Source organism: Mauremys reevesii, linkage group 18 (assembly GCF_016161935.1).
Source record: "Mauremys reevesii isolate NIE-2019 linkage group 18, ASM1616193v1, whole genome shotgun sequence".
Lineage (NCBI taxonomy): Eukaryota > Metazoa > Chordata > Testudines > Geoemydidae > Mauremys > Mauremys reevesii.
In genome coordinates, this window is record NC_052640.1 from 24244273 (window position 1) to 24271606 (window position 27334).

Here is a 27334-nt window from a genome sequence, read left to right on the forward strand (position 1 = left end):
CTGGGTTTAGCAGGCCAATGCTCAAACCACTGAGTTATCCCTCTCCCCCCCTACATCTGTTGGTCTATAAGGTGCCACAAGACTCTTTGCTGCTTTTACAGATCCAGACTAACACGGCTCCCCCTCTGATACTTTATAGTCTTATGTAACTACAGATTTTGACGGAGATAAACTAACCCCCACACCAGCTAAACCAAATCAATAAGAGGAAAAACAGAATTGTATAGTTCTACTTCTTGTGAATTATTAATTTCTGAAGATAGGTACAGAATTGAGCTATTTTGTACACTGGGGGCAAATTCAAAATATATAGCAGGCCTTTTTATCAAGTCAGAAGGCAAAATGAGGTGCCTCAAAACAACAAGTTACTTTCAAATTAGTGTTATCACATGACATTTTACAAAAGTTTCTGGCACAGAAAGAAAGAGAGAATCCTCTTATCTCCCCAGGACCAGTCTGGCCCAGGCTCAGCCATGAGAGCTCCTGGAGTTGAGAGGATCTTGGTGTTTTGGTTGGCAGCAGGAGGGGAAAGAAATGAGAGGGAAGGAGCCTGGACAGCTCCAGCGGAAGCCAGGGGAGTGAGTGTGCCAGAGGCCCCTGCACGGGGAGTCCCGGGACAAGACAAGGAGGTTCCCCAGCCCCTGCTGAACCCACAAGAGAGAAGGGGGGCGGAGGGGGAGTTACTCTGAGACGCTCGAGAGGATGGGGCAGAGGGAGGGGGCAGCGAGGAGCTGGAGGGGATGAGGGGGAAGATGGAGGGACACGCAGAGAACAGGGACTAAGGGAAAGGGAATGAGGAGCTGGGGAGACAAGGGGCAGAGCGAGGGTCAGGAAGAGACCAGGAGCCGCCGGGGGGGGAGGGCAGCCAGGAGGGGGCACAAGTGGGGTCGGGCTAGCGGGGGCCGAGGGTGCGTGTCCCCTACCAGGTCCCGGATGAGCTGCCCCAGCAGGTCGTTGTCTCCGCCGCCCTCGGGCTCGGCGGCGGCTTGGACGGGCGGCGGGAGGCCCGGGCGGGGCAGCCGGTGGTGGCGGCGGCTGCGGCCCCCCGGGGCCCTCCCGTCCAGCAGGCTCCGGGCCAGTGCGAAGTACCCGGCCTCCCGCCGCTCCTCGCCGCCGCCGCCGCCGCCATCCCGGGGCGCGGCCAGCGGACCCCGCAGCTGCTCCAGCCGGAGACGGGCTCCCGGCAGCTCGGGCTCCCCGGGCTCGGCTGCCCGCCGCCGCTTCTTCCCTGGCGGGCTCCGGCCAGCTCGGCCCGCCAGCGGCGGCGGAAGAGCTCCAGCTCGCTGACCCCGCGGCCATGGCGGCCCGGGCCCCTCAGAGCCGCCGCGCAGCAGGGCCCCTCCCGGCAGCCCCGGCCCCGCTGCGGAGCGCGCGGGATTCCCGGCCGGGCAGGAAACCACCGCTGCCGCACCTCAGTTCCGCCGCACAAAGGTTCCGCCCCCTTCTCCCGGCAGCCGAGCCCTGGGCAGCGCCAGCGGCTCATCCCGAGAGGCGCCGAGCGGCCGCTGGTGTCGGCAGGAGCTCGGCTCCGCTCGGGATTTGGCCCTTCGGGGCGGCATGTTTATTTGATCCCTGAAGCCCACTTACAAACCCAGCCCCTGCCAGGCAAATGCCACCCGCCCCCCCAGGCTATCGGTGCGGTCAGGGGTTGTCCGCAATAGTCACGGCGCGTCTCTTGTTCCACGTTCGGTAAGAGCCGCCGGCCGGGTGTCCTCGCGTCGTTCCGATAGCCCTGGCCCTGCCGCCTCCGCCGCACCTGCGTGCCTCTGCTCGCACTCCCCTGAGTAAAGTGACACGGGACTAGGCGTTCGCGGGCTCCCTACCCTGGGAGCCTTAGGCCCTGATCCTGCAATTTGACCCGCAACCTGTGTGCCTGGGAAGCCCCAAGGATACCGGCTTGCAAGACTCAGGACTCTACATTGCAAGCTCTTTGGGGGCAGGGACTGCATGTATTACATCTCTATGAGGGCCTGACCCTGATTCCAGGAGAGGCTACTGTGCTAAAAATGATAAAAATATAAATAAATATAAATTTATTATTTGTAAATAAATAAAAATATAATAAATTTATTATAAATAAATAATTGCTTGTAATAGGGTGACTGCTGTCCCTTGTCTTAAGGGACAATCCTTATTCAGTTCCTTATCTCCCCCATCCGGTATCAAGTTAATACGAGAGGCTCTTTGTTCCATATTTCAGCAATAACCAGGCAAAGGGTCATACACTATATTCAAATAAGCCAACTATAATGCTGATTTTTACAAGAGGAGCCAGTGCTGACAGCACAGCACCAGGATGATGTGTCAGTCTGTGGCTGTGGGCTCTTTTAGGACGCTGCATGCCCAAATAGCCGTGATGGCAAAGAACAACCAGTTCCAAATGCAACTGGCCAAAACACTGCTCTTCATCCTATTGGCCACAGATGAGGCCATGGTGATGGATGCATTCATGATTTCCAGCCTTGATTATTACAACTCATTATCTCTAGGAATGAAGCCACACATCCTGAAAAAGCTCCAAATGGTACAAACAGCAGCCTGCATGTTTAGCAACACAGAATGAGGTGAGCACATTACCTCAATGTTCTGCCCTCTGAATTAGTTCCCCACCGAATATAGAGTGCAGCTCAAACTCTCTGTCCTCATATTCAAAGAACTGCATGGGGTTGGCTCCAACTACCTGAGAAACCCCTCTCCTTCCATGACCATGGTGACATCCTAAAACAGCTGCGTCCCACCAGAACAATAAAACCATCGCCCAGTCAGGGCAGACTCCTCAGTGCAGGAGAGAGGACATTCAGATACAGCCTATCTGCTGCCAGAGACAACAATGACCATCAGCCTCGCCACTTTCAGAATTACATGTAAAACTGGTTTCTTCATCTTAGCTTTTCTGCACTTTCTTCTCCCTCGCACACACAGACTCAACATAACACCTGCACTTACACATGTGAACATAAAACTGTAAACAAATACAGACGGAGATTGTTACTAGTTCTGGTTTGACGTATATGGGAAGCATTCATATACTTCAGCCATGGGGGCTATATAAGTACCTAAATAGACAGAACATTGGTGTGCTGAATTGCACTTGGAAGCCCAAGCAACACTGCTGTAATGTGCTGCTGGTGGCCACTCCTGCTAAGCAGCAGGCCTCAGATTTCTTCCAAATGATCTCCAAGGGTAGCCTGCGTATTGCCTCTGCTGGTGTAAATGGGTGCAGCTGCATTGACTTAACTGAACTTTTTCCCCATTTACATCAGCAGAGATTTTGAGGTATGGTCTTCAGTGCATAGAGTACAGTCTAATAATCTAATCAGGAGTTCATAAAGGTGCAGTCACAGGGGCAGAAACCAACCATGTCATACACTGTAGATGTTTTACCAATCACCTCTATCTTGGCTAGGTGAAGGGTCAGCTAGTTTCCTCTCATCCACTTCCTGTCATGGCCAGGCAACTGGGAAAGACATTGCATCCTCTGGGTTTGATTAAAATAGACAAAGAGCTGCTCTCCTCTGCACACTGATGGGACCACAGCTAGGTATATTTTGTATTCCAGGAAACGTTTTCTTGAGCAGGGTCCTAATTAATTCTCTTTTGACGGAAACTGACATTAACTATCTCAGCCAGGATCAGATTGGGTACCTGATTCATTTTACTAGCCATGAGGGGCATGGTTCCAGCTTGCAAGAAGATGCCTGCTACAACAGTACATCCAGGACTCCCCTGACTACACCTCAGCCAAGGAAGATGTGGCCTGGGGAGCAGTGCAGAGCCACTGTGACTCTTCACAAAGGCCCTTGTCTTGCACAGATTCACCAAGATCCTTGAGATCTCCTTGTGCATTCTAAAGCACCTGCAGGTTTTTGGAGGAGACAATCTTTCACCCTGTGCTTTAGAATGGGTCCTCCAGGAAGTGTAGAGATGCCACAATTCCTTGGATACTCTTCATGCAGTCTTGGGGTTTCCTGTGATAAACTTTCTGCTGGGAGCAGAAACAAGGAAGCCCAGGAAAGGGCAGTCCTAGGCTGCAGCCAGAGAATAATAGGAAATTTCATTACTTGACTTCTGTACATAGTTTCCAGTCTTAATAAACGGTTTAGTTTTAAACTCATCAGCTGGTCAGAAAGATACCACACAAGCCACAGAGTGATCAATGAGTTTCCTGACTCTAAAATAGATTTTCCTTTTGCAAACCACTATACGGACCTAGAATCAGGAAATGTCTCCCACACCACCCAACTGAGAATGGGTGGAAATATCAGATAATCCCACTGGGCCTGAACTCTGCACTGGGAACCCTGGGAACTTCCCAGCTCCAATTTGAATACATCTTTAATTGATTTTTTTTGGCAGGAAAAAATGTTGTGTGTGATTAATAATCCATACTTCCCTTGCTTTTTAAAGATTACATTCTTCAGCTGCAGACTGAAAACTAGCACTGAAATATGGCCCAGGCACTTACCATTTGCTTCAGGAGGTGCAGCTCCATGGACTAGCTTAAATCTGACCATTGCACATCTCCTCTGAAACCAGGTGAAAACAAAATCAAGCAACAAAAAATCCTCAGTAAATCTGACTCTGGATCGATTTCAAATTAACCTTTTACTTTTAAGGCAAAATAATCTTTTTTAATTTAGCAAAATTATAATATTTGTTGAAATTGGTAAAACAATGGATCTTCACTGAGGACTAATTGTTGGCAAAACCTTGTGTGTTAAAAGAGTGTATAGATGGTGTGGTACCAACAATTCTCTCTCTATGGAGTGGGATACTCCAACATTTCCTTCATTTGTTCCCACTGGTCAGCTGCAGTTGCTGCTGCTTAGTTCTGCTCTATTGGCAGCTTAAGCAATTACTTGCTGCTTTTTTCTTTGCAGTAGGCTGCTTTCTATGCTTTTTACAAAACCCAATTAAAAGATAATGAACAAACCCCCAAGAAGCCGTTTGGATTCCAAGCCCTCATTTTGAGGGACTCCTCTGACTCAGAAACCCCACAAGCCATTGAACTTACCCTGGCCCCCATGTTCAGGTTGAGAGCTACTTTCTGGCAAGTTTCAGCCTACAGAAAATGTGTCTTGTAGTTACAAACCGTTGCAAATGAAAGGTTTGCACAAGGACAGTCTCTGAGATTACAAAGCTGCCCCGGTAACAGGAGGATGCTCTTACTAAAGAATAGAAGAGGGAGATTTTAGTTAAAGATGAGCCTGAATTATTCTTCTGCATCTGAAACAGCCCAGAGCCTAGATCACCAATTCACCCCTGGCCTAATCCCACTGAAATCAATAGATTTACACCAGGGATGGAGCTACCCTCAGGCTGCAGGGAAATGGAGCAGTTTGTTCTTTCAAAAGTCCCCCAGAAAGGCTGGAGCTATATTAAGAGGCATTCTTCAAAACAGGGCAAGGATAGCCCCGTTACAATTAGCGTCCACTCAGACAACCCCTTGCAAACTGGCAGGTGAAGGGGAAATTGTTCCCTTTGGGGTAATGTAAAGGAAAGCCCCTGGCATTTTATTCCTGGGAATAGGACCCTACTCGCAGGGCAGTAGGAGAGGAGAGGAGATGTCTCTGAAGAGGCGTGAGCTGCATTTTACAGCGGGACCAAAACCAACACAAAAGTTTCACTTTCCAATTGAGTGTATCCAGTGGGGAAAAGAGAACCCAGTTACTCACCGGTTTTAAGGCTGCCCAAGAATAACCGGAGGTTTCCTCGGTCCTGCAGGGAGCTGGCCATCCAGTGAGAGCTTGTTTTCTGGGGCAGATCGGATTAGGATAATGCTGAACCCGGGAACCGGGGTGCCAGAGTTTGGGTAATACCCAGAGTGCGAGCTAGGGTAGGAGCAGGCCACCGATCTCCCCAAGAGAACAACAAAACCCCAGTGACAGTAACTTTTTCTAGGCCTCCTGGATGGGCCCGATCCTGCTCCCAGGTCAGCGGAGGATTTCCCGTGGCTCTCTATGGATCGAGCCCAGCCCCATCGCTCACCGCGCTGTGTTGAAGAAGTGACTTGTTCACAGTGTCACAAGCCAGTGGGACTTGGTGCGAGAGGGTTTACCTGGTCTGCTACAGGGTCAGGTTTCTCTCTTCTTTAAACACCTCCCGGATCCCCAGCTCCTGTCCCGAGAGACCCCCCCCCCAAAGCTTCATAATCAAGGACAATAACATTTGTGGCTGATTTTCACATCTCATGTCTCTTTTTTAAGTAGAGCTCGGATGCCCTTAAGATCCCCTCTCGCCCCCGAGCAGTAATTTCTGGGGAAACTATTTAGAGTTTTTGTTTCTTTGCTTTTCGCTCTAGCTGATTCTCAAAAGAGAAGCAGAACAAAGGAAACGCTTCGTTTTCTCCTTCGTGTAAACTCACCTGCTTGCTGTTTAAAGCAGGAGTCTGTTCCCCCCGCTCACAGTATTCCACCCGGGTCTTGGTTTCCATCTGGATTCTGAGTCTAACGGGCACACACGGGCATACGCAGGACCTCCGCATCTCTTTATCCGCACCGCACAATCCTGGGCTTTGTGCGTCTCCTCCCCATCCCAGCACGGATAAAGACTGAGCCCGGAACTAAACAATGCAGCCCAACGGGACATTTTAGGGGAGCCGCGGCAGAGAACCTAGTATTTGAGCTCAAAGTCAAAGCTTGGAGGGGGGAGGGAAATGTGAAATAAACATCAGGTCACGGGAAGGGTCTTTTCAAATCCCCGAGCCTCCAGAAAATGGGTATAAACCATCCCCAAGGCAGGGAGTTTAAAATATCCCCGGGGGAGGTTATAAAATATCCCCAAACCAGCGGGTATAAAACACCCCAAGCCGGGGGTATAAAATATCCCCCAGGGGGGAGATCAGACACCCCCGCGCACCACATAGCCTTGCTTGTCCCTCCTGCCGAAGTTGGAGGCAGGACAGTGGGGTTTGTGCCGGCTGCGCGGCGCGGCAAGAGTTAAAAGTTACCTTTCCTGTCTCCTGCCCGCAGCCCCGATGGGGAAGGATGATGTAACCCCCTCCTCACCATGTGACACTTTAATTAATAATCGCGCTCGGCACAACAACAGCACAGCGCACGTTCCCGCCACGCCGGCCGCTCCCGGGGTCTGGGCTGGACAGGCCGGGCGCAGCGCAGCGCAGCGCAGCTCAGCGCAGCGCAGCCATGTGCCCCTGCGCGCTGCACGGCGGGCCCCCCGCCGCCTGCCCCTGCAGCTCAGCCCGGCGCGGGGCGCGCTTCTCCGGGGCGCAGCTGGTGGCGGCCCGCCTGAAGCTGGTCGGGGATGAGCTGCAGGAGCGGACCGCGTGGCGCAGGGCGAGCAGCAGGCGGGCTGCGGCCGGGAGAAGCCTGGCCACCTACCTGTGTCTGCTGTGCGCCGCCTCGCAGGTGGCCGCGCTGGTCTGGCTGATCCGCAAGAGGAGCTGGTAGGGACAAGGGCTCGGGCAGGAGCTGAGAGCAACCGGGAAGAGCCACAGGTAGGGACCCAGCTCGCGCGAAATCAGCCACCCGGCCCCGGGCTGGGGGGCGCTTTGCAGAATAACCGGGGCCGGTAACAGCTATGGGGGCAGGAGGGAGCCTTGGGGTGATTCCAGGGACAAAGGCTGGAGTCTGCAGCCGCTGCCGGCCGCTTCTCCTCCTGCACCGTCCCCGTCTGCCCCGCAGCGCAGCGCAGAATGGCTGGTGCCCCAGGCTGGGGGAGTCTAGTCCGGGAGAGACCCGCGCCCTTCGCCTGGCCCGGGGGCACTTATAAAAGGGGGGCTGGTGCCAGGGCGGGTAACAGCGCAGGGGAGCCAAGCGAGTAACGCACTAGCCGCGGAGACCAGAGGGGCAGGGTCCTTATCCCCATTGTACAGAGGAGGAGACTGAGGCACGGATAGGGCGAGAGGCTCGGCCCCAAACCACACCGTGCCTCGGGGCAGAATCTGGTTGGAACTTTTACACACACACACACACACACACACACACACACACACACACACACACACACACACACACACACACGTCTCTCAGTCTGGGTGGGGGGGCTGGGAAGCAGTCCCGGGTGCGCCGCAATCCGGAGCGCAGCGTTTGATGAAGCTGATGCAAGGGGCTCTCTGTCAGCGCTTGGCACGGCAGCCAAACTCACCGTCCGCCTGATCCGCAGCCAGCAGCGGGATCCAGCCGAGTTGGTCCGCTGCAGGTTCTGCGCTGTTGATCGCAGCTGGTAGACACTGGAGCGGGAAGGCGGCGGTGGGCATGGAGTTGGGTACCCAGGCCTCTGCAGGCGGGGACGGCTCCAGCTGCTCCACTGCCACACTCCAGCCTGGGCTGTGTTGTCCCACTGGGGAGATAGGCAGGTGCGTGTCATCAGTTATTGATCAGGCTCCTTGTAGCATAGCGGAGCGGGCGGGAGGTTGTCTTGCAATAGAGCAAACCTCGTAGTGAGCAAATCCCCAGACGGGTCTGTCACGTCTCCCCGGAACACGCGCCGATCCGGGACAGCCAAATCCCCATCTCCCCCCCCCCCTCGTACAGCCATGGCCCCCCACTGACGCTTTCCTCTTTCAAAGGCTTTAACTTTTTGCCTGGGAAAGTTCCCAGGGGCAACCTGCGATCCGGCGAGGTCTCTTTAGGGATCCAGCTTCCCACCAGAACCTGGCTGTGGTGCCCTCGCTTTTAGAGACGCCCTGGCGCTTCCAGTTTGTTGCTGTTTATGTTTATTAGTCTGAAAGTTTCTCTTCCCTTTTATAACGCGGAGGTGACCCCTCGGCTTGAAGCTTTCCACTCCCTCTCCCGTACAATGCAGAGTGAGTTGTTGTATGTTCGCTGTACGCTCCAGGGCAGGTGCCGATGCCTGGAACCAAAGGGGAGCTCCCTCGGAAGTGGGTGTGGGCTCACGGGACAGTGCCACTCATTTAACCTGCTCTGCCAAACAAGGTGTTTGCCACATGGTTTTTCACGGTCTTTGCAACAGCCCCCAAAGAGGGTGAGGAGTATCACAGAGCTGCTGCTAAGTGTAGGTGACCAGACAGCAAGTGTGAAAAATCGGGAGGGGGGTGGGGGGTAATAGGCGCCTATATAAGAAAAAGACCCCAAAATCGGGACTGTCCCTATAAAATCGGGATATCTGGTCGCCCTAGCTAAGAGCCAAGAGACTGTGTAGATCCATCCAACAGAATCAGGGACCGAGGGAGCTCCAGGGTTGTGGCCAAGCCCGCCACATAACACACACACCCCAGGCTATCGGGTGGCCCCGTCTCCTCTGAAGTCCCCTGAAGATACGGGAGCATGAGCAGGTTCCTTGGAGGCAGCTCCCTGCGCCCACCGCTCACGGTGTCTCGTCCCCGCGATAAAACGGCAGGGAGCCCTGCAGGAGCTTAGTACCTCGCTGTCTGTGTCCCTTGTGCAAGGGGGGAAACTTCACCTGCTTCATCTCACTCCTAGGCTGTCCAAGCCCAGAGCTGGAGCCAGGCTGGGACCTGGGCTGCTGCCTGCCCCTAGCAGAGAGTAGGTCTGCGGGCTGAAACCTGCGGGTTTAGTCCCAGCAGGCCACCGTCAGGATCACTTTACCTGCCAAGCCACAATAGCCCATGTGGATTTGTTTTCATGGAATGATTTAACTCAGTGGTTCTCAAACTTTTTTTCCACGGACCACTTGAACATTGCTGAGGGTCTCGGCGGACCACTTAATGATCTTTCCAAATGTTGTTTGTACCCTTAGCTAACTCTTGTAAAGTGCTTTGGATAAAAGCGTTATATTAAAAAACCTTCATAATAATTAAGGATTTTTTGTTCTACAAATAAAAGCACACAACTCATATTTTAATATTAGAAGTCTTACCTTTCTAGTGGATGGCTGGGCAGGAGGGGGTGTCTATCCCTCTCTCCCCCACCATGGCAGCCCCTGGGCTGAGAAGGAGGGGGGTCTGTCCCTCTCTCCCCTGCTGCAGCAGCCCCCGAGCTGGGGAAAGTTGCCTCTTTCTCTCCGCAGCCCTGCATGTCTCAAATTCCTCCCCAGCCCCTCTTCTCACCCCACTGCCCCCTCCCACCTACCCTCTATCCCCCCAAGGCCACCACCTCACCTTACATGTGCATCTTCTCCAGGGTCCAGGCACCTAATTAGTGGAGCCACGCAAGCAATGGGTGGCCCTTCATTCTCTCATGTGCAGCCGCCCATGTGCTCACATGAATAGAGATGGTCCGTGGACTACAGTTTGAGACCCTCTGATTTAACTGAATGGCACGTGTGCAAGTTCTGGTTCTCTGCTTCCTCGGGCCGTGCAGGGCTGGAGTGGAACTGGGCGGTCTCTAGAAAGATTCTATTCTCTCACCCCCACCACTGGGAATCTGGGGGTTATGGGTGTAGGATGTCTCCTGATTCCAGAGCCCTGTCCAGTCGGAGTACACAAGAGATCCTAGCCCCACCAGCTTCAAGGCTGTAAATCCCTAGAAGTTGCTGCCTGGTTTCTTCCCTCCACTCCTTCCTATGCCCACCCAGTGCCAGGCAGGCTGATGCTTTCTTAGGAGAAATATTTTTGCGTGTTCACTGGGAAAAAGGCCTAAAACTGATTCAGTGGAAAGCTGCTTTCTCAGCTGGTCACACTGAAGAGTTCTGTGATAACCATATTCTCTCCCCCACCCCTCCAGAATATATGGATTGTCCCTGTAGACTAAGCCAGCTCTGTAGAAAGCTCTCTCAGTCCTAGCACCTGAGTTTATCTATTTCTTGAGCGACTGCCAGTGGGATTCACAAAGGTACTTAGGCATCTAAACCCCAGATTTGGGCACCTAAATTGGGAGTTCAGGAGCCTAAGTCCCAGTTTTAGGCTCCATTGTGATTCACAAGCTCCAGCCCCACCCTGTAGATGCCTAAACTCACTCAGCCCCTAATTTTTTTTGCCATAAAAGTTCCCTAGGCACCTCAGTTTCTGCCTCTGAGCAAGCACACTGCTGCCTCCCTATAGGCATCCGAATGCTTATCTCCGGCCTAAGCCCTACAGTGATTCACCAACTGGGGGAAGACAGGAGTTCAGATACCTCTCTCACATGCTTAGCGGCTGGCTACCAGATTGGGTCTCATTCCCAACCTGGCTGGAGGAGGAGGCTGGAGTCGTGGTGCTCCCCTTACAACTTTTAGCCCTGTGGTTAGAGCTCTCTCGGAGAGTTGGGAGACCCCTGTTCAAATCCTTTCTCCCTCTGGCAGAGTGGGGAATTGAACCAGGGTGTCCCACATCCCAGGTGAGGGCTCTACCCGCTGGGCTGAAAGTTATAAAGTGGGCACCACCACAACCACCGCTTCCTCCTCCTCTGGCTGGTTTGTTGGGTGTGGAGTTAGGCACCCACCTCGCATATTCTCACAAGAAACACCCTAGACTTCTAATCCACGGGACCCCAGGAGAGGGTTCCCAGTTCCTGACTTGCTAGCAGAGATAGGTGCCTCCCTGCAGCCCAGACTTGGGCACCTATCTCATTGAGAGGAGCGGGCCTTAGGATGCCCCCGGCTGCTGACATCTCCCACTGGCTAGTTTGCATGGCTCCCCGCCTAGTAGGCCAGCTTTTGTAGATCGCAGTCTTAGGCACCTCTCTCCCCCCATTCATTGCATAGGGAGCCTAGGTGCCTCACTCAGACTTTGTGAATCCTAGCCTGGTTCCTGGGATTTTCTAGGCACCTAAAAGTTAGGGGTTGCTATGCTCAGTGTCACAACGCCTGAGTCCTTGTGTGAATCTAGCCCTACAATTTCATCAGGCTGGTCTTGATTTTTGTAACTCCTGTGTTCATCAGTGTCTAAGTTATTTTTTTAAATTAAATAAACCACAACTAATTATTTTAAAAAAATTACTAATACCACATTGCTCTTTGGTTGTGATCTTTTCCCCACATCAAACAAAAGAAGCCAGTTTCTGTTCTTCCCAGTCCCCCTGCTAAACTACTGGTTTCTTAATCCCTGATTTGGGCTTTGTGTGAGTTTGCACTACCTAAATTCTGGATGGTTCTGCTAAAATTATCAGCAGTGAAACAATCAATAACTTTGCCATTTAAATCCTCATAATTATTCTTCAGCGTTAACTTCCTATTGAGATGACTGGCGCTAGTCTCATAGTATGAGAATTGTTATTTATATAGCACCATAGAGACGATAGATGTTTTACAATTCCAATAAAGGAAATTTTACTTCTTGCCCATCGGAGTTTAAAACCTAAGGGCTTATCTAAACCACGCAGCTTTTAGCGACAAAGCTGTACTTTGTCGGCACTTTTGCCAACAAAATACTTCCTGCTCCATGAGCGGCGTTAGCTTCGCTCTCCTGCCGACAAAGCCACGTTCACGCTGCCATTTATGTTGGCAATATTTTTGTTTTTCACAGGAGAGGGGGGCGGGGGGGCTTTTTTAAGTACCCGTGAGAGACAAAGGTGCTGTCGACAACTTTGCAGTGTAGACATACGTTAAGGCCTTGTTTCAGGACAACAGTTAAGCAAATATTTAACTCTATCCATATTCAGGAAAGCACTTAAATGCATGTGCTTAAGTTCCACTGACCTCAAGTTACTTGAATGTGGTTAAATGCTTCCGTAAACAATGCCTTGCCTTAGTGACAAAACAGGATGAGATGACAACACAGGACAGCAGAAGGGAAGGCCAAAGAAGAAGAAAATATTATTGTCCTTTCCCTCCTTTCTCCTAATCCCCTTGTTTGTTTGTGACCCTCGGTTGCAGTGTCATGTCAAATCAAGACTGATTTTTGAGGCAGGAATCATAGCTTTACTTGTTTGCAAGGTGCCTGGCACATTTTTAGGTGTCTGAAAAACAATAAATAAAAATGTGATTACTTGGGAGACCTCTGTATCATCTAGAGTGTTTTAAAGTAGGGTTTTAGATAGACAGATGTGTGTTTACACTGTGTGTGTGTGTTTGTGTCATATCATTATCGGTTATGTGAGTGATATACAGCTATTCTGTCTGTCTGCAGATTCAGTCAGGTCACATTCAGAAAGTTTTCTTGGCAAACAGGACTACAAAATGTTTTTTTTAACTGAAACTTTAAATTCTACACCATGGCAGTGTGTCCCTCAGAGAGGTGCTGGGATGGTGTGTGGATGCAGCTAAGCTTGCTGGATGAGATTGTAGTCAGCTCTCCTCCTTACTTCCATTCCCCTTCTCTAACCACTACTGATACTGTCTCCTCCAGGGTTCAGTTTGTGAAGAGGTTCATGAACCAAGTTGTGTGGTTTGGTTCACAGTTTTTGGAAATGAATTTCCCTGAGATTCACTTGTAGGTTTGAGCGCAACAAACTCAAACCTCCAAGGGGAACATTACAACTGGCTCCTGTATGTTGGCCTCTCATTCCCCCACTCCCCTCCCCGCCTTTTCAACAAGATGTAGGAACTCACTTCTTTTCTTAGGGTGTGGAAATGCTGGGAATTGCTAGTGTGTAGAGCATGCAACTATAGGAAGGGATGGAGCTGGTGACGCTGGCTGGGACATAGACACTATTTACCAGCCTCTTAGCTGTGTGAACAAAGCTCAGTCCAAGCTCACCAGGCTGAGGTGCACAAATCCCACCAAACCTCAGATCCAAGGCTCAGTTCAACTGAGTTTGAAGTTAATTGCAAATGTTTGCATAGCTTAGTTGGGCAACCTGAGTTCTGTTCCCACTAGGCTCTGCCATTGATTTACTGTGTGACCCTGGCCTCAATTGCCCCATCTATAAAATAGGTCTAATGATACTTACCTACCGCATGGGGTGTTGTGAAGCTTAACTGTTTGTAAAGTGCTCCATCTTCATTGTGCACATTCCCTCTCTATACTCTCCACTTCCTTAAGGCTCACAAGGACAGGAGTTCTGTGCTCACTCGAGGTGCTCGTATGCTGAAAGCAGTGGTGGATATAGCCTCCTGCACCATACTAAACTCTAGTGTAATCACAGCAGGACACAAAACAGAACAATAAATACAAAGAAAGCATGACACAGTGAGAGCACCCGAGGGTGGGAATATGTGTTCCAGTGTGCTCCGCGCAGCTGCTCTGGGGCCAGTCCTGATTATTCACCGTGGCGAGACAGACCCCAGCCAGGATGCAGTGGGGGAGGCTGTTCCACTCAACATCTAGACCCAGCTACTCAGAGTGGAGAGAGGCCCGGCCATAAGCCCAGTGCCCTGACAGTGGTGTAGTGTTAAAAAAAGAGATGGGTAAAGAAAGTAACCTAACCTAAACTTCATACTGCCCAAATGAAGAGTGGGGAACCTCAGTTTATAACTCTACTGCCCCTGCATCCCTGCTGCCTGGAGACTGGGACACACAGGGGTATCGCCCCTTCCACTCTCCGCCCCCCAGTGCACCTTCTGGCAGATTTTGCCCTTTGGGCCTCCATAGCAGCACACAATTCTGACATCATTGCACAGTGATATGGCTGGGAGCAGCGTCACCGTGACACAGAGCCTGAGCTATGGAGCCACGTGAGGTTCTCATGCAAAGGGGCGAACACGGTTCCCTCCCTCCATCCTCCAATGGGGTATTTTTCCACCCGTGGTTTCATGATTTCAGTGGGTGCAGTTGAATCCATGACTCCCCTGGCTTCAAGGACAAAAATACTAATCCTGGTCTTAGAAAAAAGACTTTTCTTTGTGCTTTGAAATAACAACAGGGATGATGTTGAGAGTCCAGATGTGGGGGGCCATCCTGGCTAATAATACAATCTCCTGGCTGCCACATGTACAGAGGAGCCATCCAACTCCCCTGGTAAGCTTCCAAGTCACGTGATGAGCTGTGGACACAAATACATCCACACACAGGGATAATTAAATATACCACCAGCAGCTCACTTTCAGGGTTTAATTTATACCTTTTTTTTTTGGTATACCATCTTTTATTGTCATACCTTCCATGGCTTGCTTACTTTCTTTCTCTCTCTCAGTTTTGGTTGAAAAGGATTTTGCTCACACTAATTTATGCTGTATGCAATATCTGAAAAAATATATCTCAAAGCCACATGGATACTGCCTCACATGACCCTGCTCATGAACAAACTAGGGAAATATAGACTAGAGACAAGCGTACTACAAGGTGGGTGCACAGCTGGTTGGAAAAGTGTACTCAGAGAGTAGTTATCAGTGTTTCACAGTCAAGATGGAAGAGCATATCGAGTGGGGTCTTGCAGAGATCTGTCCTGGGTCCGATTCTATTCAATATATTCATAAATGGTTTGGATAATGGCACAGAGAGCACACTTATAAAGTTTGCGGAGAACACCAAGCTGGGAGGGGTTGCAAGTGCTTTGGAGGACAGGATTAGAATTCAAAATGATGTTGACAAACTGGAGAAATGGTTTGAAATAAATAGGATGAAATTCAATAAGGACAAATGCAAAGTATTCCATGTAGAAAGGAATAATCAATTACACAAATACAATATGGGAAAAGAATGCCTAGGAAGGGTACTGCGGAAATGCATCCGGGGGTTATAGCATATCACAAACTAAATATGAGTAAACAATGTAATATTGTTGCAAAAAACCCAAACATAATTCTTCAACATATTAGCAGGAATGTTGTCAGCAAGATACAAGAAGTAATTCTTCCACTCTACTCAGCACTGATAAGGCCTCAACTGGAGTATTATGTCCAGTTCTGGGCTCCAGACTTCGGGAAAGATGTGGACAAAAACAGGAGAAAATCCAGAGGAGAGCAACAAAAATGATGAGAAGTCTAGAAAACATGACCTGTGAGGAAAGATTGAAAAAAATGGGTTTGTTTAATCTAGAGAAGAGAAGACTTGGGGGGACATAACAGTTTTCGAGTATGTAAAACGTTGTTATAAAGAGGGGGGTTCTCCTTAACCGCTCAGGACAGGACAAGAAGTAGTGGGCTTAAATTGCAGCAATGGAGATTTAAGTTAGACATTAATGCCCTAACTATAAGGGTATTTAAGCACTGAAACAAATTACCTACGAATGTTGTGGAATCTCTGTTATTGGAGGTTTATAAGAGCAGGTTGGACAAACACCTGTCCAGGACAGCCTAGATAATACTTCATCCTGCTTTAGTGCAGGGGACTGGACTAGATGATCTATCAAAGTCCCTTCCAGGCCTATATTTCTGTGCTTCTATGATGTTGCAGTGATGAGCATGGTTCTAGAACTTAGAATGGAAGAGATCTGTGACGAGCAGTAATTTGCAAGCTCTGTAGAGTGTTTGTTTTTGAACAAAATATGTATCGGCCCCACCCCCTGTACATCTACAGAGAAACTCTTCAGTGGTAAACTCCTTATACAGTAAGATGTAAACCTCAGGTCCTGACAACTCATGTCCATTAGGGATTTCATGGCACAGTTGATAAGAATAGGGGAGTTAGCTTGTACCACTTAATACTGCTCAGCCCAATCCCTGGCTGAGTCAGTATTAGCCTTATGGTCTAGTGGTTAGAGAAGTGGAACAGTAGTCAGAACAAGGGCAAATTCCAGCTTGGCTAATTGCTTATTGCCTCTCTAAATTACCCCTGGAGTTTCAAATGGGCATAGTATTCTTCACCATCTCTCTCTCTCTCTCTCTCTCTCTCTCTCCACTAGTAAGTATATGGACGTGTATCTATCTATATCCTATGATCGGCAGCTATCCCTATAGTGGAACAAGATAGCTGTTTAATAATGCACAGCAACTTTATACAGCAGTTTAGACTAGGAAATGATCTCTCTGTGTTGGGGGCCTGCTCCCACGTCTCCCAGGAATCAGGTTTTAAAGGGTATTTGGGCATTGGCTCACTCAGCATTGCAAGGCTTATGGGATTTAGGTATCTATGTCCCATGTTCAAAAATGGCATAGGCATTTAGGGCCCTAAGTCTCAATGGGACTTGGGATGCTAAGTGCCTAAGGGTATGTCTACACTACCCCCCGGATCGGCGGGCAGCGATCGATCCAGTGGGGATCAATTTATCACGTCTAGTCTAGACACGATAAATTGACCCCTGAGTGTTCTCCCATTGACTCCTGTACTCCAGCGCCGTGAGAGGTGCAAGCAGAGTCGACGGGGGAGCGGCAGCAGTTGACTCATTGCAGTGAAGACACCACAGTGAGTAGGTCCAAGTACGTCGACTTCAGCTATGTTATTCATGCAGCTGAAGTTGAGTAACTTAGATTGATCCCTCCCCCCCAGTGTAGACCAGGCCTAAGTCACTTCTGAAAATGGCACTTAGCCATCTAAATTGCTTAGGCCTTGCAGCACTGAGCGGAGCAATATCTAAATACTTCTAAAAATCTCGGACCATGTAGCCTCAATGGAAGCAGGGCTGGGCCCAAGGGGTAGAACCAGTTTGTAATGTCTGTTGTACACTTTGGGATCTTTGGATGAAAAGTGCTCTGAAAGTGGCAGCTTTGTAATATATAATCTGACATCACCTTTCAACACCCAGCCACGGCATGAAGTGTAGTTAGCATGTGCCAATTTGGCATGCAGTGTCATTTGTATTTTGCTCTATTAGTCTAGAAGTGGCAGTGTATTAAATTAAACCCTCTCTCTTCCTGCCAGCAACACCAGCCTGGTTCTGTGCTCATTGTGTTGCCAATAATTTCCCCCACTGTCTGCTGCTAGGTTCACGCAGAGCTGCTCTGTCAAACGTCTCAGTGTAGTTAATTAGCTGTATTAAAATGGAGTTGATAGGATTTTTGGAGATCTCACACTGAGCTGTGCAGAAGTCCAAAAAAGAGTAAGGACCAGAGGCGGAACTGCAGTTATGGGATGAAGCTGGCTGACGCAGCAGTAGGCTACAGTTTTGTATCATGAACAACAAACCGAATATTCAACCTGTTACATCCCGTGTATTCTGTGTGCTTTCCTGAGTCTGACACTAGGAAAAAACCTTTGCTGCTTATTTTCCTGAAAAATAAGGATGGAGAAATCCTCTATCTTATGCTCCCCATTCATAAACCCCAAAGCCCCCCGCTGCTAAACCTGCACAAGAGAAAATCCTCATCACTAAACTCCTAATAAGCCAGTAGCGAAGAAGCATATTATTGTTAAAGAGAAACAGCAGCCAAGAAGTGCCTCTTTCTAGGGGTGGATTAAGGCTAAACAGGACCCATATCTTCTGGAACTTCAGAGTCACCCCAACAACTTTCCTCTTTGGCCTCTGGCCTCCTTGATCTTGCCAACTCCAAACCTCTCAAATTGGCTGTTCCTCTGAGCCTCTCTCCAGTGGATCAACACTTCTTTCCTGTTGCCATCACCCTCAAACCTACTCCTTGATCTTCCTTTCCCAACTATCCCTTTCACCTCCAGCACAAGCAAATTCAAAAAGCCCTGATGCAAGTGGATGCATCTCCCCTGGAACTCAATGGAAGTCTCACTCACTTATGCCAGGGCTCAGTAAGGCCTTTGGTTTCGCACTAGCTCACTGCTGCATCAGGCTGGAATCCCAGGTATTCTGCATCATTCTGCCTGTCAATGTCCTTTCCCCAGACAATCCAACTGCCCCAATATTTTCCCTTGACATGAATTATTTATAATTATGATTTTATGTATTAAGGACTGACTATATGCAAAATTAATCATTGGTGTAAGCAGGTGTAATTCCGTGTTAGCAGTGAATTGTACTCCATTTATGCAGTGCTTTACAAGATAAGTAAAGAGCCAGCTTCTTCCGTGACTTCATCAGTACTAGAACTGAGTACCCAGCTCTGGCTTGATTCCATATCTCTGAATAAAGACAAGCCAAAGAAGTGCTGAATAAGGGTGAGTGACGTCCTCCCTGAGCAATTGAATCCCTTTACTATGAGGCTAGCTTCTTCAGCAGAGTAATTTTCCTATCTGGTGGAAAGGCCATCTAGCCAAGCAATGCTCAGAGTGGAGTAATGCTGTGGATAGGACTGAAGGATTTATGAGTGAGATTTTCAAAGCCGACTAGGGGTTTGGATGCCCAAATCCTATTAAAATCAATAGGAATTAACTGTCCAGTCCACTACCTTTGAAAATCTCACTAGCTTTGAAAATCTCAGTTTAAATGCTTTTCATTGTGTCTTTGGCTCTCTTGTTTATCATGTGAAATTAAAGGGGGCCAATTCAATGATCTGAAAATCAAAAAGGAATCCTACAAAAAAGTGGAAACATGGATGAATTGCTAAGGAGTACAAAAGAATAGCACAAGCAGGGACAAAATCAGAAAGGCTAAGGCACAAAATGAGTTACACCTACCAAGGGACATAAAAGGCAATGAGAAGAGGTTCGTCAAATACATTAGGAGCAAGAGAAAGATGAAGGAAAGTAAAGGTCGTCTACTGAGTGGGGAAGGAGAGCTAATAACTGATGATATCAAGAAGGCTGAGGTGTTTAATGTCTATTTTGTTTCAGCCCTCATTAAAAAGGTTAATGGTTTCCAAATACTCAACACAATATTAACAACAAGGAGGAAGGAATATAAGCTAGAATGGGAAAGAACAAGTCAAAGAATGTTTAGATAAATTAGATGTATTCAAGTTGGCAGGGCCTGATGAAATTCATCCTAGTGTACTTAAGGAACTAGCTGAGGCAATCTCAGAACCGTTAGCAATTATCTTCAAGAACTCATGGAGGACATCTGAGGTCCCAGAGGACTGGAAAAGGCCAAACATAGTACCTAGCTTTAAAAAGGGGAACACAGAGGACCCAGGGAATTATAAGCCAGTCTGCTTTACTTGATATCTGGAAAGACACTGGAACAACTTATTAAACAATCAGTTTGTAAGCATCTAAAGGATAATCGGGTTATAAGGAATAGCCAGCATGGATTTGTCAAGAACAAATCATGCCAAACCAACCTAATTTCCTTCTTCGACAGGGTTACTGGCCTTGCATATGTGGGGAAAGTGGTAGATGTGATATATCTTGACTTTAGTAAGGCTTTTGACACAGTCCCACATGACAGTCTCATAAGCAAACTACGGACATGCAGTCTAGATGAAATTACTATAAGGTTGGTGCACAGCTGGCTGAAAGAGTAGTTATCAATGATTCATTGTCAAACTGGGAGGGCGTATCTAGTGGGGTCCTGAAGGGGTCAGTCCTGGTCCAGTACAATATTTTCATTAATGACTTGGATAATGGAGTGGAGAGTATACTTATAAAGTTAAAGGATGACATCAAACTGGGAGGTGTTGCAAGCACTTTGGAGCACAGGATTATAATTCCAAAGGACCTTGACAAATTGGAGAATTGGTCTGAACTCAACAAGATAAAATTCAATAAAGACAAGTGCAAATTACTTCACTAGGAAGGAAAAATCAAATGCATAACTACAAAATGTGGAATAATTGGCTACTACTGAAAAGGCTTTGGGGGTTAGAGTGGATCACAAATTGAATGTCAATAATGTGATACAGCTAGGGGAAAAGGCTAATAATTAATAGGACCATTGTATGTAAGACATGGAAGGTAAATTGCAAATTGTTCCACTCCACTTAGCACTGATGTGGCCTCAGCTCAGGGCCGGCTCCAGACCCCAGCGCGCCAAGCGCGCGCTTGGGGCGGCATTTTGCCGGCAGGGCGGCAGGTGGCTCCGGCGGACCTTCCGCAGTCATGCCTGCGGGAGGTCCACCGGAGCCGCGGGACCAGCGGACCTCCCGCAGACATGACTGCGGAGGGTGCGCTGGTCCTGCGGCTCCGGTGGAGCATCCGCAGGCATGCCTGCGGGAGGTCTACCGGAGCCGCGGGACCAGCAGACCCTCCGCAGACACGTCTGCAGGAGGTCCACTGGAGCCGCGGGACCGGCGACCGCCAGAGCGCCCCCCGCAGCGTGCCGCCCTGCTTGGGGCGGCGAAATTACTAGAGCCGCCCCTGGCTCAGCTGGAGTATTGTGTCCAGTTCTGGGCACTACAGTTTAGAAAAGATTGGACAAACTAGAGTGTGCAGAGGAGAGCAACAAAAATGAGAAAAGATTTAGAAAAGCTGACCTATGAGGAAAGGTTAAAAAAACGGGGCATGTTTAGTCTGCAGAAAAGAAGGCTGAGGCAGGATCTGATAACATTCTTCAACTAAGTTAAGGGCTGTTATAAAGAGGACAGTGATCAATTGTTGTCCTATCTACAGTGGACATGGAGAAGTAATGGGCTTAATCTGCAGCAAGGGAGATTTAAGTTAGACATTAGGAAACACTTTCTAACTAAAAGGGTAGTTAAACTCTGGAACAGGCTTCCAAGGGAGGTTGTGGAATCTCTGTCATTGGAGGGTTTTAAGAATAGGTTGGAAAAACACCTGTCAGGGATGGTCTAGGTTTACTCGGTCCTGCCTCACTGCAGGGGGCTGGACTTGATGGCTTCTTGAGGTCACTTCTGTCCCTACATTTCTATGATTCTAGGTTCTGAACAGAACGTGAGCATCCGTAAGTGGCTAGACAGGGAGGTACAAGTCAAAATGCATTTTAGTTTCCATGAAAAATATCAAAGGAAATGACAATTTTTAATTTCCATATTTTTTTCATACCATTTTGAGGGGTTTTGTTGAAAACTAAAGATATTTCAGTTTTTGGAAACCCAAGAAAATTTTGATTTTCCAATAAAAACCTGAAAACATTTGACAAAAATGGAAATTGTCTCAGGAAAATTTCAATTTTTGACAAAAAAATCCATTTTTCATTTAAAAAAAATGGCTATGAACATTTTTTGACCAGCTCTACAGAGAGGACATGCTGGCATTCCCTCCTGGTAACTACCCCAGTATTACATATGGGGTGGAGTTTGGCTTTATACAGCCCCTTTCATACTCAAAGGTCTAAATTCCAATCTGCTAAGTGCTATTGTGGCAAAATTGGAGTAACTCAACTGAAGTCAATTTGAGTTGCCTTGTATTTACAGTGCTGTAAATGAGATCAGAATTTGGCTCAAAGCATATTCCATTAATGAGTCAGATACTGGCAATGCAGCCAATATGCACCCAGTAATGGCTTTAACAGAGCCTTCGATATTCAAAGTTGTTTTATTGAGAGATGGGATTTAGGCCAGGATTCTGGGGCTCTCCTTAACTCTTTGGGTGAAATTCACCCCTATGCAGAGAGCCAGCAAGAAGCCTATGCAAAATTTAGTTGCACTTAAGCCCTCAAAACAGGGCTTATGTGGTAAACAAACATCATGCTGGTTCTTTGTCTGCACAGGGGTAAACTCCTCCCTTGGAGCTTAATAAACTTTGTGAAACTTTTAAAACCTTGTGAATGTTTTCTGCTGGTTTAGGGGAAAGAGAGAAAAAATGTTTATAGAATGTAACATAGGATGACCAGACAGCAAATGTGAAAAATCGGGACAGAGGGTGGGAGCTAATAGGAGCCTATATAAGAAAAAGACCCCAAAATCAGGACTGTCCCTATAAAATTGGGACATCTGGTCACCCTAACAACATCTTCAGGAGATGGGCTGTCTCATGCAATGCGTTTGTACAGCATCTAGCTTAGTGGGGCCATGATCCTTGGCTGTGGTCTCTAGGTGCTACAGTCACACAAGTAAAGTCCTTTTGTAAAACTTCAGTAAAATCCTAACACCCTTATTTGGCTTTTACTCAGGCAAAGATCCCACTTCAGTTTATTGAATTCCACATAGACTTCTCTGAATCTCATCCCCTCTGAGATTTTTCCTCTCACCCCTATGAAGTGCACCCTTTGACTTCTGAAGACTTGGGTTCGAATGTGTTTTAGATCACGGTGCAAGCGGCCAAGGTGGTCTCAGGCTAATCCATGGTGATTGTTCGCACACACGCGAAAAGCCACTGCACCAGGGCTAGGCTTTGCTCAGCAGAAGCCTAGAAATCAAATGTACAGGAGTTCTACAAACCAGGGCTGAGGTGCATTGGCAGCATGTGTAGGAGCCCAAGGCTGGAGTAACGGTTGTGTCACTCACAAGGTCAAAAGCACTGAAGCGAGCAGTGTGTTCACATCTGTGCTCTGGCATGTTTTGACTCTGATGGTATGTCTACATGGCAATTAAAAACCATGCTAGCTGACTCGGACTCATGGGGCTCAGGCTAAGGAGCTGTTTAATTGTGGTGTAGATGTGCAGGCTCAGGCTGGAGGCCAGGCTCTAGGACCCAGTGAGGTGGGAGGGGCCCAGAGTTTGGGCTGAATCTGAGCCCAAAGTCTACACTGCAGTTAAACAAGCCCTTAGCAAGAGCCCTTTAGCCTGAATCAGCTGGCCCGGGCCAGCCTTGGGTGTGTAACTGCAGTGTAGACATACCCTAAGCCAGTATTATCATGCTCCCATTCTCTTGAGCACTAAACACCTGTCCCCCTTTTCCCCACCAGAAAAAAGTTGCTACAGCATAAGCAGATCTGCAAAAAAGGTGAAGGTTCAGACATGTCTGTGTGTGTGCATGAACACGCAGGTATCATAGGTCAGGCAACTTGCATTGCTTTCTGTGGGTGGCCTAACCATTTGACAGGTGTTTCAGTCCTAGTTGATTCAATTTGGACTTAGTCCTTCTAGCTTTGTTCACAGTTGCTTTAGACCAGGGGTAGGCAACCTATGGCATGGGTGCCGAAGGCGGCACGTGAGCTGATTTTCAGTGACAGTCACACTGCCCAGGTCCTGACCCCCAGTCCAGGGGGCTCTGCATTTTAATTTAATTTTAAATGAAGCTTCTTAAACATTTTAAAAACCTTATTTACTTTACATACAACAATAGTTTAGTTATATATTATAGACTTATAGAAAGAGACCTTCTAAAAACGTTAAAATGTATTACTGGCACACGGAACCTTAAATTAGAGTGAATAAATGAAAACTCGGCACAGCACTTCCGAAAGGTTGCTGACCCCTGAGCTAGACACTTCAGTCTGACAGCGGGAGCTATGGATGGGGAGGGGTAGAGAGGGGAGTAATTGCTGAAGTTCCATGTAGATTGGGACCTCTGAGACTCTGTGGAAATTGGTGTGTTTACACAGAAACAGAACAATCACTAGTTGGTGAAACAGAGCATGCGTTCAGGAGTTACTCAGCAGTCATTTGCAGCATGAGAATTTGACCAGTTTCCTTAATGGAAAAGATCTAGGGTCAGATTTTGCTCTCTCTCTCTCTCTCTCTCTCTCTCACTCACACACACTCTCTCTCTCTCTAACGGTACTGAAGCCAATGGAGTTACTCTGGATTTACATTAGTGTAATGTAGACCAGAATCTGCCCCATAACCAGCTGTCAACCCTAATCATTCTCTCATAGTTGACACAGTTGGATATTTTACTGCTCACTCTGTGTGAAACTCATCTGATACAGAGGGCCAGCACAGATTTCTCTATTGAGGTTTTTATGAGGTCACCCATCCCTCTGGGATCTGAGAGCTATGAACCTCTGAAGTCCCTTAAAAGCTCCATAATGGGTATTAATGTGACTTAAAAAGTGTGTAGACCTTGTGCTGGCTCTCTGCTCAGGGGTGAATTTCACTCCCTCTCAGGGGCCAACTGAAAGACTGGAGATGCAAATATGACATAGAAACTCTTTATTTTAAGAGTTTTTCCATAATCTGCTCTTGAGAACTGGGATTTACACCTGCAAATGCCTGTATCAATGAGCACATGTGCCCTGGGACAACACTACCAGTCATTTGCACTGATACGGCACCTTTCATCTGAGGATGAAACCCTAACCCGAAGCACTTTACAAATATTAAGATATCTTTGAGGCAGGTAAGTTATTACTGCCCTGGTGTTACAGATGAACGTGAAACACGGAGGCATTAAGTGATTTGCCCAAGGCTGCAAGTCAAATCAGTGGCAGAACAGGACTAGAGCCCACGAGTGCTTCCAGTTCCCTGCAATTATCAATAGACCATGGTGCCTTCCTGTAACAGTTAGTTGTTTCTCTAAAAGTTAACATTTAACTCATCTGAAGCTGGATACCCAAGAAGACTGGGACACCCAAAATTAAAGCCACACAGGATTTGTGGTAGCACTGTGAATAAAAGCCAGATCTCTTGTTCTCCTGTGATTTAACCACAAAGCTCTCTTCCCCATAAATTACATACACCTCCCAGTCAGTAATTCTTGCATACATTTAGAAGATACTTTTATTGTAACCATTGCATCCATATAATTAAAAACAAATTATTTTGCTTTCTCAGGCTGGAGAAAACCCTGCACCCTTGGAGAAAATCATTTCCCCTTTTCCTGCAGGGAGTACAGAGTCTGAGCAGCAGCTGTGATGAATGGAGAAAGAAGAGGAGGAGGATGAAAGAGGCTGGAGCAACGTGAAAGAAGATTTGTACTGAAGGAGCTGTTCAAGTGCCCAGCAGCAAAACAGAGACACATACATGCTTATATAGAGAGCATACGTTAATACATGCATGCCTTGTTGAGAGCGTAAGCAACATTCCTTTTAGATAACTGTGGTCTGAGCACTTGTGCTCCTGCAGTTTGAGTCAAAAGATTAGTGATGTCCTTGCTGTAGTGCTAACACTTTCCTCACCAGGCATTGTCTATGGTATGGCACACATCTGCCCCTTTAAGTGTAGAAGTGTGAACAATCACTTGCAAACCCAGGGCTAAATAATACCTGCGGATAGTGCATTTGCTGCAAATAGGCATCGGTTTGTCTTGGGAGGTGTGGGAAAGGGGTGTTCAGCAGTTTTGACAAGAGACAGTTTGTGTGTGTATATATATTAAGCTCTATGACATCAGGCGAGATATGCTTTTCTTACCACTGTACTTTCTCTGGTGCTACATTTAATGTTTGTCTAGGGCTAAACTGTCTCTTTGTGGTGCTACAGTTTTACCAGGATGATGTTCTGAAACATGAGCCTGGGAGAAATATATTTTGGTTATTAATATTTATACACAAAAACTAGGTTGAGAAGGTGCTATTTTCCTTTCGTTCTACCTGTAAATAAATTAGCAAGCAAGCAAACAAAACACACCAGCCAATCTAACCCTGAACTTTATAAAACAACTCAACTTTGGGGCAGCTCATCTCTTGCTTTGCTGGAATGTACCACGTGATATGATAGCAGTTGTGCAGAACAGGAGATTGTTTTCAGCCCTAGATATTCAAAAAAGGTGGAAGGATTTGGCCCAATAATCAGCTATGTTAGAGCTTTGTGGTGGGGAGCTGGTAGGGATGCATGCCTAAGTCCTTGCTACTCTCTGAAACCATAGGGGTTTAAAGAGCTACAAAATCCTCAGAGCAGTTTCTAAGGCCACGGGGCAATAACAGCCATTCCTACTAGTACAGCATCAGCTGATGTTCCTTTGTAAACCATTAATTTCAGAAGTCTCATAAAAACAGTGATAAAAATGGCTCTGGGCTGGAAGTTTAGCAACCAAGTCTGATCCGACTGGTCATTGTTCTCACTAAATATTTTTAAAAGACTGGGTCCGATACATCCATATTAAACAAGTGCATTCTGTTATTTCAGAGATGTTATGCTGGATGATCAGCACAAAGAAGAATCAAACACACAAAACATCACTGAATGTAAACTCATGTGAGATAACATTGTGCATTACTGTTGTGAATAGGCACACATGGCACCAGGAACAAGACTAGACCTGGCAAAAAATATTTGCATGGAAATGCGTTCACATTTACAAACAAACAAATGCTCACCAGAACAGGACATTAAACAAATATTGCAGAATGCTCACAGAAAGTCACTGGGGTGTTTGCACCCAAAGATTGATTTTTACTAATTATGGTGGAGATTACAAATGGCACAAAGGGATGTCAGATGCACAACTTCCATTGACTTCCAATGGGAATTGGGCACAGACCTGCTCTTCGAGGCTTTGAATATCTTCCTGTACTTTCATCCCACCATAGAACAGAAATGTACCATGTGATCTTTACATCCAATCAGAACTGCTTGAATTTTGGATACTTGCAGAGAAGAGTTTTGATACAGTCTCTAGGCTGAAACATTCATCAATTTTCAGGCACACCGGCACATGTGTGTGGGAATTACTGGTTCTTGAACAATTGATGAACAGGGAAAAGGGTGTAAAGAATAATTTTTTCACAGCTCAAATTATGACATACAGTGAGTGAAGAATGACACAGCTCCTCTGTTGAGGAGATTTGGACGGGACATGGCTACGAATGGACCTCAGTCTCTTCCATACCACATTTGGGGCCTGGTGCTGAACACTGTTAGCTCCCCTTGGGCCCTATCTCACTCCTACTGAAGTAAATGGAAGTTTTGCTGTTGACTTCAATGGGAGCAGCCTTAGGCCTGCTGATTTCAGCAAGTGTTGTGGGTGCTCAGCACTCCGCTGGATCAGGCTGCCTCTTTAAGAAAACCATATACATTTAAGAAAATAAATCACAAAGGAAATTAAATTAGATATTTTAGCATGATATCCTATACAGACAGGAATCCTGTACGGAGATGGCTAGGAGACAAGGCCACCTCATGTGGCAAATGATCTGGTTTATGTTTATTTGTA

The 27334-nt window shown here is 47.6% G+C and overlaps 3 protein-coding genes across 12 annotated transcripts in view; 1 reads left to right on the top strand and 2 right to left on the bottom strand.

Annotated features, from left to right (window-relative positions):
• The window catches only part of FBXW8 (F-box and WD repeat domain containing 8), a 65787-nt gene extending 64272 nt beyond the window's left edge, over positions 1 to 1515 (bottom strand). The window contains exon 1 of the mRNA XM_039505532.1: positions 1412 to 1515. Within this exon, the coding sequence (XP_039361466.1) occupies positions 1412 to 1483 (72 nt within the window). The 5' untranslated portion in view covers positions 1484 to 1515. The remainder of the gene's footprint in view (positions 1 to 1411) is intronic.
• The window catches only part of RNFT2 (ring finger protein, transmembrane 2), a 75793-nt gene that overhangs the window by 3868 nt on the left and 44591 nt on the right, over positions 1 to 27334 (bottom strand). The gene's annotated exons all lie outside the window — the stretch shown is intronic.
• On the top strand, positions 7146 to 26286 carry HRK (harakiri, BCL2 interacting protein). Of its 10 annotated transcripts, XR_005589658.1 has the most exons (4): positions 16113 to 16229; positions 18230 to 18369; positions 18558 to 18682; positions 25018 to 26286. XR_005589658.1 is itself a non-coding variant. In XM_039505541.1 (2 exons), the coding sequence occupies exon 1, from the start codon at positions 7146 to 7148 to the stop codon at positions 7407 to 7409; it is 264 nt and encodes an 87-aa protein (XP_039361475.1). In that variant the 3' UTR covers positions 7410 to 7456; positions 25018 to 26286. The 10 variants fall into 10 exon arrangements, 1 of the variants encoding a protein (XP_039361475.1); XR_005589655.1 differs by lacking the exon at positions 18230 to 18369 and having other exon boundaries at positions 16092 to 16229; XR_005589657.1 differs by lacking the exon at positions 18230 to 18369 and having other exon boundaries at positions 16099 to 16213.